This window comes from Apium graveolens, chromosome 6 (genome assembly GCF_009905375.1).
Source record: "Apium graveolens cultivar Ventura chromosome 6, ASM990537v1, whole genome shotgun sequence".
Lineage (NCBI taxonomy): Eukaryota > Viridiplantae > Streptophyta > Magnoliopsida > Apiales > Apiaceae > Apium > Apium graveolens.
The window spans coordinates 50,412,683-50,425,749 of NC_133652.1; the positions used below are offsets into that span (position 1 = coordinate 50,412,683).

At 39.7% G+C, this 13,067-nt stretch overlaps 1 protein-coding gene across 1 annotated transcript; it reads right to left on the reverse strand.

Moving 5' to 3' along the window:
- Nucleotides 1-564: 564 nt before the first annotated feature.
- LOC141665017 (uncharacterized) lies at nt 565-1,282 on the reverse strand. Its single transcript, XM_074470973.1, has 2 exons — nt 1,233-1,282; nt 565-1,114 (listed from the first exon to the last, which is right to left on the reverse strand). Exons 1-2 carry the CDS (start codon nt 1,280-1,282, stop codon nt 565-567), a joined length of 600 nt encoding a protein of 199 aa, XP_074327074.1.
- Between the last annotated feature and the right edge of the window lie 11,785 nt (nt 1,283-13,067).

Consider the following 13,067-nt stretch of genomic DNA (forward strand, 5'->3'; position numbering starts at 1 on the left):
GCATCCGTTGAAGCTTTCATCCGTTGATGCTTTATCCGTTGAAGCTTTATTAGTTGAAGCTTTATCCATTGATGCATTAGCAGTTGAAGCTTTATCCATTGAAGCACTCATCCGTTGATGGATGTTATCCGTTAAAGCTTTAGAGACATCCGTTGAAGCTTTGTTTCTCATCCGTTGAAGGCCTTTAATATCAGTTGATAGTACTTCACTTATACAAAATTACAAGGCATGAAATATTTACAATTAGCCCTCCTATTTGCATATCCACTAGTAGTCAACATGACTGATAATTTCCCACAACATCTAAGAATTACAACTTAAATACAGAGAATGAAATGTGCTACAATACTAAACTTATTTCTAAGTAAAGCTACTCCTTCAACGGATAGCCAAAATGGTCTTATCCGTTGAGGCTACAAACACTAGATTTCTACTTAAGTGTTTTGTTTAACTTATCATCAAACTAATACACATATTCCTAACAAGTAGGTTTACCGTATTCTTCTTGATTCCCTGGACTACCAGAAGGGAATCCATTTCCAGCATAATAATCTGATCGTGAAGCTATTGTTCTTTAACCCAAGACAGAGCCTCCCTAGTTCCAATAACTTCTGCTTCAATGACAGACGCAGGAGCACTCAACCGCAGAGTTTTGCCAGCTCGAAAATGACCGTGATGATCTCTCAAAACCATGCCTATGGAAAACGTATCAGCATCTGGACTAAAAGAAGCATCAACATTCACCTTATACGTGCCTGACTCCGGTGGTCTCCACTTATTAGTCGCTGCCCTTGTCTCCTGACGACTGGTTTGAGCTATTTCACCATTCTTCTGTCTCGCCTCTTTCCATTCAGCAATATGCATAAAGCTACTATCCATAACAATCGCAGCTGTAACTTCCTTACCTTCCCATACTTTTTTATTTCTCCAAAACCATAATCTCCAAAGGACCGTGCACAGCTTGACTATCTCCTCCACACTGCTCTCATTCAACTTACTCAAAAGCCATTCATAAGCATATTCTACTGTTCCCATATCGTATAGAAGACCAACATGTCTCCAGCAATCCACAACAAAACAACAGTAAAAAAAATGTGTAGAAGATGCTCTACATCTACATTACACATGAGACATATTATAGGGACATGAATACCTCTTGCACTTAATCTCCTGCGCATTGGAATAGTATTTCGGCAAAATCTCCATACAAAGATTTTCAGTTTATGAGGAACTGGTAAATGCCAGATTTTAGCCCATCCTTGCCCATGTTGAACATTACCATTTGTATCACTATCACCCTGCCAAAATCTGTACCCTTCCTTCGCAGAATAAGTACCTGTACTTGATCTAGCCCACACGAGCTTATCCTGAACGTCCCGTTGAATAGGAATTTTTAAAATCGCCTAAGCATCTTCCGCTACAAAACTCTCATTGACCATGGGGACATTCCACTGTTTAACATTAGGTAGAATGTAAGTTGAAACTACTTTATCCCTACCCTCATACATATGACTATTCTCAACTTCAAAATCTTTATTCGAGCGGATCCATTTATCAGATGTTGCCTGAATGTTTCTCCCGTTGCCAACAACCCATCTATAACCCGACCTCAACATTTCCATAGCTGTCAAGATCCTTTGCCAGATAAAACTAGGGTTGCGTCCTTTTTTTGCCCTAAGAATATGTGTATTTGGAAAGTATTTCGCCTTGAAGACACGAGAAACCAACGACTGAGGATTGTTAGTAAAATTCTAAATATGTTTTCTGAGGAGGGCAATGTTAAAACCATATAAGTTTCTAAAGCCAAGACCCCCTGGTTTTGGCCATGCACATGTTCGACGAAGACAACCAATTTAACCCTCTACCCCCTCCTGCACTTGAACGCCACCAAAATTTATTAAATATAGTTTCAATCTCCTGACAAAGAGTCTTAGGTAACAAGAAACATGACATGGTATAAGCTGGGATTGCTTGAGTGACATTCCGAACTAAAATCGTTTTACCAGCACGCGATAACAGTTTATTCTGCCATCCTTGAATGCGTTTACCCACCCTTTCTTTTAAGTAGCCAAAAATCCGTTTCATTGATCTCCCTATCAGAGATGGTAAGCCAAGATAATTGCTGCTGGTAATATCGTTAAACACACCAAGAATACTAGAAATTTCAGCTTGTTTATCACGTCGACCATTAGCACTGAAGTATATGCCAGATTTCTGGTAGTTAACTGACTGTCTAGAACTGCTTGCATAAGCCGTTAAGATAGACTTGACACTGGTTGCCGCTTTCGGGGTACCTCTAAAGAATAAAAAACTATCGTCGGCAACCAGAAGGTGGGTAATAGTGGGTGTTGATGGGCTGAGCTTACAACCATGTAAGTTACCAGCTAAAGATGCTTGATTGAGTGCATTAGATAGACCTTCCACACATAACAAAAACAGATAAGGGGATAGGGGATCCCCTTGTCGAAGCCTCCTTTTCAGAATAATCGTGCCAACTAGCGTATCATTCAAACAGAAGTTATAAGATACTGTCTTATCGCAGGACATCATCCAGTCTACCCACTTCGAACAAAATTTCATAGCTCTCAGTCTCTATTTCAAGAACTGCCAACTAACACGATCATACGCTTTACTGATATCAAGTTTGAGGGCTACTTTACCTTCGCTTCCTCTATTCTTCAGCCTCATGTGATGTACGACTTCGAAAGCTACCAGAATGTTATCCGTGATGCTTCTTCCATGGATAAACGCTGATTGATTCTCATAAATCACTCTAGGTAGGATGATCTTGAGTCGATTGGCAAGAACCTTGGCCACAATTTTGTACAGAACATTACACAACGCTATAGGCCTAAGATCTCTCATTCTAGAAGCATTCTCTTTCTTCGGGATAAGAACCACATTAGTGTTGTTGAGATCTGCAGGGAAAGAAATAGGCTCCAACCAGCCCTTACAGTATTCAAAGACCTCGTGCCCCATTACCGACCAAAAGTTCTGAAAAAACGCTGGGTTTAACCCATCTGGCCCCGATGCTTTGTCGGGGTGCATTTGTTTAACTGTTTCCGAGAACTCCTCGAATGACAGTTCCTCGATTAACTTCAAGTTTTGCTCAGTAGTAACCTTCTAAGGGCAGGGAACATACTCGATCTCTTGTTGAGTAGTGTCACTAGTAAATAAATCAGTAAAATATTTATGGACAATGTTACACATACCCTCCTAGCTATGAACACGGACATCATTGTCATCAAGCAAGTAGTTGATTCGATTTGCCTTCTTCCTGGTAGTTGCAGTAAAAAGCAAGTTTTGCTCACTCACTCACCTCTCACCAACACTCCCTAACTCTCACCCATCTCACTCTCCCTAACTCTCACCCATCTCACTCTCCCTAACTCTCACCTCACCTCAGCCGCACTCTCACGTCAGCCACACTCTCACCTCAGCCTCACCTCAGCCGCTCTCATTTCGGTGGATTCAACAGCAATTAGGTGGTTCTCAGCAACATTTTGGTGGTTCGGGTTCTCTGCAACGGAGTTAGGGTGTGCAATTAGGGTTTCAGAATTTTAGGGTTTCGGTTGGAGCTAGCAATTAGGGTTCAGAGCTGCTTTGTGGTTTCGATTTTGGACCAAGGTAACCTCTAATTGAACTTTATTTTTGATTTTATGTATTTATCCCTGCTTATTTAATATGTTTAATATGTGTCTGTGTTTAATATGTTGTAAATTGAAGTAAAAAATTTAATAAAAATGAAAGCATGGATAAAAATGGGGAATGAGATGTAGGAAATTATTAGTTTATCTAGTATCACTGCAGTATAGTGCACAGAGAGGATTACACAGGCTTTTTTAGGTAGACTTATAATCTTTTAACTTCGCAGGCTATATTATACAGTGTACTAATGGAAGATGATTATAGTAGCTGGATAGGATTTCCAAAATCTAGTAAAGAATATGTACGAGGGATAAAGGCATTTTTTGAAAATTCATTTCCAATTCATGCTAAAGGAGAAGAAATGAAGTGCCCCTGCAAAGTATGTGTCAACCGTTATTGGCACACTCAAACAGTTATCTATGATCATCTCATATGTAGTGGCCCTTCTCCACTACATATGAAATGGATTTGCGAGGTATCACATACCAAAGTAGACGGTAGTACTGACTTCATGGATTCGGGGACAGGGATGGATTTCGAAGATAATTTAGGTGAAATGTTCAATTGTACGGGTAAAAAGTTTCGAGATTTAGAAAATGACTATGAAAGTCTAACAAATGCAGAGGCTAGAAAGTTTTATGGCCATGTTAGGGAGGGTAAACAACCACTATACCCCGGATCCACTAAATTCTCTCGGTTAAGTTTCCTGATCAAACTTTATCATTTAAAGTGTGCTCATGGAATTTCCGAGTCTGCCTTTGGGGAATTGCTGGAGTTAATAAGAGACGCCTTTCCTGATGCCCAAATACCTTTGTCTTTGAATGCTGCAAAAAATATGATCAAGGATTTAGGATTACACTATGAAAAAATACATGCATGCCGAAATAATTGCATGTTGTACTGGGGAGAAAATAAAGACAAAGAAAAATGCGACAATTGTGGTGTTTCTAGGTGGGTGTTACCGGAAAAAAAAGGCAATGATGCTAGTGATCCGGGGCAGGTTATACACAAAGTGCCAGCTAATGTGATGAGGTACTTCCCTCTAAAGCCGAGATTGCAGAGGCTATACATGTGCAAGGAATATTCGAAACTAATGAAATGGCACGATGTGGGACGTCAACAGGATGGAAAAGTAAGACATCCGGCTGATACAGAGGCTTGGAAGACGATAGATGCTGATTATCCTGATTTTTCATTAGAAAATCGGAATGTTAGTTTAGGAGTAGCCTCAGATGGATTCAACCCCTATCATTCAATGAACCTAAGTCACAGTACCTAGCCAATTGTATTGGTCAATTACAACCTCCCACCTTGGCTATGCATGAAATAAGAAAATCTAATTCTTTCGACACTAATATCTGGTCCAGATTCACCAAAGAATAGTATTGATGTGTTCATGCAACCTTTAATTGTCGAGTTAAAAGAATAATGGGAGGTCGGCGTTAATACTTATGATGCCTTGGCTGATGAAGATTTTAATTTACGTGCTAGAGTGCTATGGACTATTAGCGATTTCCTGAGATATGCTATATTGTCCGGCTGGAGCACAAAAGGCAAACTAGGGTACTCCAAAGAAATTATTGCTTGATTTAAGAGCTCGATCAACAACAGTTATTGAGAAATCCAAAAAAAAAGACAAAGCCTCTCCGGATGATGATGATTATAATCCGGAAAGTGAGGACGAACATGATAGTGATGATTCATCTGAGGTATGGATTTCTTTTACAGTCTTCATTACTTTGGCCTTCCTTCCTTGTTTCTCAAGAGTGTAAATTATGTTTTTTTATTAGTTTAAGACCTGATATTTTGTTTATCACTATATCAACTTTCCTATGTATTTTGTTTTTATTTTATACTCCTAATTGCTTTGGCCTCACATTATATTTGCAATCCTAATAATTGTAGAGAACGAAGAATGGGAAGAAAAAGAACCATGTCCCCCTTGGACCAAGAACTCGTTCGCGAGCTAATGTCACCGCTGCAACAGAGAATGAACCATCGCAAGCTGGTAAAACATCTGACAAGGAAATGACCAGTAAATCTAAGCTCCTGAAACCAACATGTAGTAAAATCTTAAAATCCGCGAGCAATTCAGAATCACGTGGGTCTGTATCTGCTTATTTAGCAATGCGGGAACGTCAAAAGCAGGGCATTCTTCCTCCAACAACCGAGAATGTGCACGCTTCTAATTCGGAAAATGTTTTTGAGGAAGAAACTGAAGCAGGTACTTTTACTTTATAAATATAACTACGCATGAATTATGCACACTAATTTTTTATTGATGGAGAGGCAGTAATAATTTAATTAATTATTAAATTCGCAGTCACCTTTTTTTGTGTGTGCATGTACTATGAAGTACCAAAGCCCAAAAAATGGAGAGGAAGGACAAAACTGCTAACTGTTCACGCAAGGACACGTGATGAAAGACCGGTGATTTTTTTGAACAAACAAAATGTACCTGTTTCAAGAGACAGAAAAGTTACGAGAGAGCTGAGTAATTTTCTCGGAACAGTTGCAAAGGACAATGTCTCTCTTACTTATGTCAACTGGCGTCTGGTTCCTGAATAATTGAAGAAGAAAATGTGGGACTATACTCGGGTAAATTCTATTACCTAAACCTCAGTTTCATTTATTTTTCAATTAACCCCTTCATTTTATTGATCTTGAGTTTATTATATATTAGGACCATTATATTATTCCGAATGAAGCTCAGTCCTGAGTTTATGAGACAATTAATAGATGCTGGAGGACTTACAAGTCTCGGATGAAGGCAAAGCATTACACACATCATACCACTGATGATGAAAGGCTTGAACATAGGCCCAAGGAGATTCCGCTCGAGGATTTTAAATTGCAGATAAAGTATTGGGGAGATGAGTCGGTGAAGGTGCCTTTGTGCTTCTTTTTAATATGATTTTAATGATTTTAAAGATTCTCAAACTGGATTGTGCAATTTTTTTTACAGGAATTAGCACATGATAACAAAGTAATCCGCGCTTCGGTAACTGACCCACACAATCAGGGTGCCAAAAGTAGTGCAGAAGTTGGAGAGGAGTTGGTATGATTCCTAAATTAACTAGTACATTTATGAATATTTCCCCTTTTATTTTGATATTATAATTACGGCCCCATGGTTAAGTTAAATTGGATTAAATTTTGATTATAGGATAAATTTATAATTTAATTAGATGGGGACATGTTCTTAAATCCAATTTTAAAATGGGACATGTTAGAACCCCCCTTTTTTTAAATAATGTATCTGTCCTTGTCGATATCATTATTATAACCAGCAATTATTTAGTTGTTTGATTAGTTATGATATTCAGATTATTACAAACCAATCCGCATTTATATAACTTTAAATAATTCACTGTGAACAACCCGAAAAAACTAATAAAATAGAGCTCGCAGACACAATAATTTAGTTGTTCATGTCAAGTGCCATCAAACATTTTTATGCTTTAATTCTTCAGAAATCAGATGCATGTCTATTTTTTGCTGGTATTTGCTTGAATTTAGATATTCAATTTCAGAACTGCATTAATATTGCCTTCATTGAATTCCTGTACACACTTGGATTGTGTCTACTGAATAGTAATGACTACCTAGTTGTTTGTTCATAAATCCTTTGATTGAATGTTAGTGCTTAGGCATTTTTTAAATAGTTGATGTGTAATTTTTCTTAAGTAAATCAATAGTTATGTGGTAACTTTGAGCTAGATAACCTTGTCTTTTTCTTTTGTGCTCTATAACAGAAAAAGACTGATCCTAATCTCGCCTCGCCATCACAAGCTGAAATTTATTTGGAATCTCATGAACAAGATGGCCGAACATACAAGACTACGGCTGCTCCGTAAAAAAGAAACGTAAGGACTTTACTTTTTTTATGGAGGTTAAATGCTGCACGGTAGTTCAATTTGTCTATTTCTTTAAAATTAAGAGATAAAAAATGCTTTGCCAAGTATGTTTTGTTGGTTTAATTTATTTGGTAAAACAAATAACATAAGAGACTTAGCGGAAATAAAAGGCTGTTAAGTATTAGTATAGGCCACCTTAATGCAAACCTTGTTAGTAGTTGTGTAGTTGTGTAGCACAATTCTATGGTAAAATTGATTAATATTTAACAACATTTTTCTTGTAGAGAAAGAACAAGAAAGCGATGGAATCGGATTCGGCTCCTGCAGACACTTATTTGGAAGATTTGACTGCAAAGATCAGGGGAGAACTTGAGGCTGAACTGGAAGAAAAGGTTTCCAAGAAAGTGCATGATAACTTGTCAGTTATTCTCAAAAAGATCGCAGCAGCTAATCCTGGCTTGAATCTGGACATTGGAGAAGTTGATGCTAATATTTCAAGCGAGGATGATGAAAATGGTACACCAATGACTGTCGGGACTGCCGGGACTTCCAAGACTGCCCGGACTTCTTCTTAGATATTTCTCTTTACAAGCATTAGCTTGAGTTAATAGTTTGGACAGTTATGTTATTTAGACTTTTGAATTGTTGGTTTATAACTTTTGGTACTCACTGTAATTGGTGGTGGATGGTGTTTATTTGGTTTGGTTGGAGTTGAAATTTGGGGATTGTTTGGTGTTCTTGTTAGTATGATTTTGGTGGAGTGATGTAGTGAATCGTACTATAATTTTGGCGAAGTGGTTATTATGTTGGCGGAGTTGGTGTTCTGAATGCTGTAAGACTAGTTTGTTGGGGAAATATGTTTTGGTATGGTTGAATTGTTATTTTGCTAATGGCAGTAATGTGTTTATCAAAACTACATTTCGAAATGTTATCTATTAGTGTTACAATAGCTATATTTATCACTGTTACAAAATCTAAATTTGTGTTTCTTTTGCCAAAATACAGTGTTACATTAGATTTGTTTACTGTTACGTCAGTAATAAAAGTGGGCCCACATGTGGGTCCCACATGGCAGTGGGACCCACTTGATGACGTTACAATGGGCCCCACTTGATGACGTGGCAGTGGGCCACACTTGATGACGTGGAAGCGGGCCCCATATGATGACGTGGTAGTGGGTCCCACTGATTAGCCAATCCATATAGCAGTCCACGTGGCAGTCCACGTGGCATTGCTCGCCACGTGTCAGTGGGTCCCTCTATATGACGTGGCTGCCTACGTGGCAATCCAGTCAAGTGGGTCCCACATGATTTTTTCAAATGCTAAGGTAACACTGAATTGCCGTTATGTTTGATTTATCTAGTGTTACTCTATCTCCTTAAGGTAATGTTTTTATTTGTGTTACGGTTGATAATCAAAACATTACATTAGATAGCAATGGCAACATTTGTGGATGAAATGGTTATTTGGTGTTACAATAGGCCTATTGTAACATAAAACGGGCCTAAGGTGACGTAAAATGAGTGTCTTATTAGCCCATCTATGGCGTAGTGTTGGTATTCTCATCCCCATCAACAAGCCAAAACAATTTCGCTCTTTGCTTCCAGTAAGTTTCTTCCTGGCACAGTAAAGTATTTAGACTTTCCTTAGCAGCAAGATACTCTTTAATGCTGTCTTCATCATTCATACCTGCTAGTCTTGCCATTACACCTTTGTATTCCTGCATTTTCTCCCTAAATTTATGGAAGAAAGATCTGCCCCACCGGGCCATAAAGGAAGATACCTCAATGAGTTTAGGAAGTAAATGAAAGGGTGGTAGATTTTTCCACACAGCAGTCACCTCAGCAATAAACCTAGGCTCTTTGAGCCAGACATTTTCAAATCGGAATCTGATTTTTTTTAGAGAATTCGAGTTTAAGAAACTCCAATAGAATCGGGTTGTGGTCTGAAACGGGCGTATGCAACAGCTTGAGATTACACAATAGAAATTTAACCCACCAGTTTGCATTAGCAAAGGCTCTATCTAGCCTTTCCCGCACCCAAGTATCTCGACCTCTACTTTTCTCCCATGTGAACTTACCCCCACTAAGGTCTAATGTTGACAAATGATAATCGTTAATAGTTTCGAAAAACCCATCCAGCAGGTTCTGCGGGTGAGGAATTGTAACTTTCTTATCAGACGGGTACATAAGATCGTTGAAATCCCCAAGTATGCACCATGGAAACGAGGATAAACCAGCCAATCTATGAATCAAAGCCCAGGACTCCTTCCTCCTACTTCTCTCAGGAAAACCATAAAAGCAAGACATGCGCCAGACCACGACATTACTTTCCGACACAACTATATCAATGTGATTTTGAGAATAGCCAGTTACTTCACGAGAGAACATATTCTTCCACAAAATTGCCAGCCCTCCACTACAGCCAACTCTATCTACAGAAAAACAATGGTCATACCCAAACTTGATTCGAAGTTCTTCAATCTTATTAGCAAAAGATATTGTTTCCATCAAAAAAATAAAACTAGGTTAACTCCTTAACCAGGTCCCTAAGAGCGCGAACTGTTCGAGGTGACCCAAGTCCTCGACAGTTCCAGCTTAAGCAATTCATTGGGACTGGCTAGCTTGCTGAGCAAGCTTAGCCAAAGAATTAGATGAGGATTCTGTGTAATCACGACTAGAAAACCCAGAATTTATAGTAACCTTATTTACTTCATTACTCCTTACTGAAGTCTCCCTATTGTCACTTCTCTGGCTTTTTCTTTCCTCGAATAGAAGCCCACTAAACTCTTCAGCATCAGGCCCAATGGGCTTATCAGTTGGTAATGTTCCCGCTTCAGTATTTGAAAACCTTTTTATCCACATGTCTGTTTCCTGATTTTCTGAGTTATCCCCTATTTTACCGCCACCTTTCAATGTGGAGCGTATTGGGTGCGAACTTTCCGGGATATTTCCTACCCATGATTGGTGCTGGTAGTTATCCTTACCATCTTTGTTCCTCCAATCACCATCATGCTCATCGCGCAACCATTTACTTTTGACGCCACCGGCAGCCCTACACGGCGGGGCACGGAGCTAGGAGCCCCAATCTCTTACCACCTCTTTATCAGTGATTTCTAATTTCTTTTTACAGAATCTCTTCATGTGGGAAAGAAGTCCACATATGAAGTAGAAATCCCCAAGTTTTTCATACTTGCATTGAACCACCGCCTCTGTTTTATCTCTTTTAACAATCTTCTTCTTTCTCTTCAATTGTTTCCTAATATTAACTCGAATTTTCAAACGCATGAACTCCCTCCAAATACTAGAATTATTACTTGCATCATACTGGATAAATGTCCCAAAAAAATTCCCTAGTTACTTCCCCACAGCTTCCGACATGAGACCTACTGGAAGATCATGTATTTGGATCCAGATTTCCACCTCCATCAATGAGACTTTCGTGGGATCCTCTCCTGGTTTAATAGAATTTAAGACAAGAATAGCCCCATCAAACGACCACGGTCCACCATTCAACACCCATTTCATATCATTATCTTGATAAAATTGAAACAGAAATAACCCAGGTTTGAGATCTCTAATGGTTATCCCCATGGCAGGCCTCCAGATGTCTGCCATCTTTGTCTTCATGGCTCTAACATTTATATTCTTCTCCGTTAGAAATCTTCCCACAAGACACATCTCGAACCTACCATTGTCCTCCTCGATTCCTTCCTAAAAAATTAGCTCTTTATTTTTTTGTTCATGATTCTCAACTGTTGGCGTTGTTTGAAGTTCAACTGTGTGGTTTTATAGGTTTCGTACGATTTTTGTGGTTGTTTCGATTTGCTGTAGTTGTTTTGCGTTTGAAGCATGCATAGATCCATTTTTTGTACGATTTGAATGTGGTAAAAAATGGGTTTTGTAGTGTAAATTGCTTTTCGAGCCCAGGGTCTGTTCTTGATATATGTTTTTGGTTGTAGATGTATATATATGGTGTAGATCTTGCTTTGGATTTGTAAATCGTGTATAACTGTTTCTGATTTTGTCTCGTTTTTTTTGTTTTGTTTTTGTGTTTGGGTTCGAGGCATGGCATTGACTCCGGGGTACATATGTATGTATATATATAGTATATGCTAGGTAGTCACTTTAAGAACACTGCTAACCTTAGAATCCGGTATCCGGAGCGACCCGACGGTTTAGTTGAATTATTGTCAGCCTACCCCTCATCGTCTTCTTCCAGTAGTAGCTCTTCAGAGATGCCTCCCCGAGCTGAACCACCTGCCCAAGTGTTTGCCCAAACTTTAGTTTTAGGACCCGGGGGCACTTTATCGAATCCGGATGGGTCTTGGGAAGACGTAGACAGTATTTTGTTTAGTGTCGGGTAAACCCTAAGCCTTTAGGCTTTTACTATAGAGATCTATCCGAGGTGTATGGGGGCCAGGAAGGGTTAGATGGTAGGGAGCCATATGATCAGGCTGATATGGATAGGAAGTTTTTTACCGCCCCGGGGACCCGATATGAGTGTGGGGAGGTTCACGAGGAAAGTCAAAATAGGTATACAGACGCCGAGGTGGATAGCGCCCTTAGGCTTGCTTTTAATCTTGAGGACAAATATGAGTGGAGATGGCCCGAGGAGCACGAAAGGGTGTACCACAGAAAAGCGGGGGGTTATGTAGGGATACCCCTAGAACATCTCCGGGGCATGTGCCTCAGATTACACCAATTCATGAAGTCTTTATGCCGGGATGTGTACGGGATTCCCTTCACCCAATTAACCCCGAATTCGGTGAAGTGGATAAGTTGGTTTTTAGCCTGTTGTCATGCCAAAAACTACCTTCCCACCTTCAAGCTTTTCCACCATATCTTTAAGATCAAGAGATCCACATCCGTTCCTATATACGAGTTTTTATTCCGGATCGAGGATTGTGGGTATCCGATCGATAAGATGGTGCTTCCAGTTAGCATGTTGACCTCACTTAAGGGCTGACACCGAGAGTTTTTTTTATCCGGGGTGGGGATCTGGAGTTCATGCCGCTCTATAAACTTGAAATTAAAACAGATAAATTTCTGGTCCAGCGGATCGGGCAAGCAGCTCTCGCGATGGTTTATGCCTTCTGTGAGGCACTCGGGATGCAGTGGACCCGGGATACCTTTAATAATAATGAAAATATGCATGCTGCCGACTCTAAGTCTTTTGCCTTAGTATTATTTTGTTGCTCTAACTTTTTACTATTTGTTTGTATCCGGGGTTAAAGTTTTGTTGTTTCATTTTCAGGTATTCCAAAGTTAATTCCCTATCCACCGAACATGTCTGCCCAACTCAAGGATTTGTCAGCCAAGTTGCGAAGGATTGGAGGAGTGACCAGCTTGGATGCCGGGAAAAAGAAAGTTGGTGATGGCGAAGAGGTGACCCGGAAGGCTGCACCGACTCGGCCGGGGAGGTCAACTATTGTTATCAATGAACCCCGGGCTGAGGACGTGCAATAGATGGAGATGACGAGGGTTTCGATGCCCCAGAAGAGGAAGCACGCCCCTGTGGGATCCGGGGAAAAAGATGGAGATGGGTCTAAGGGCCAAGTTT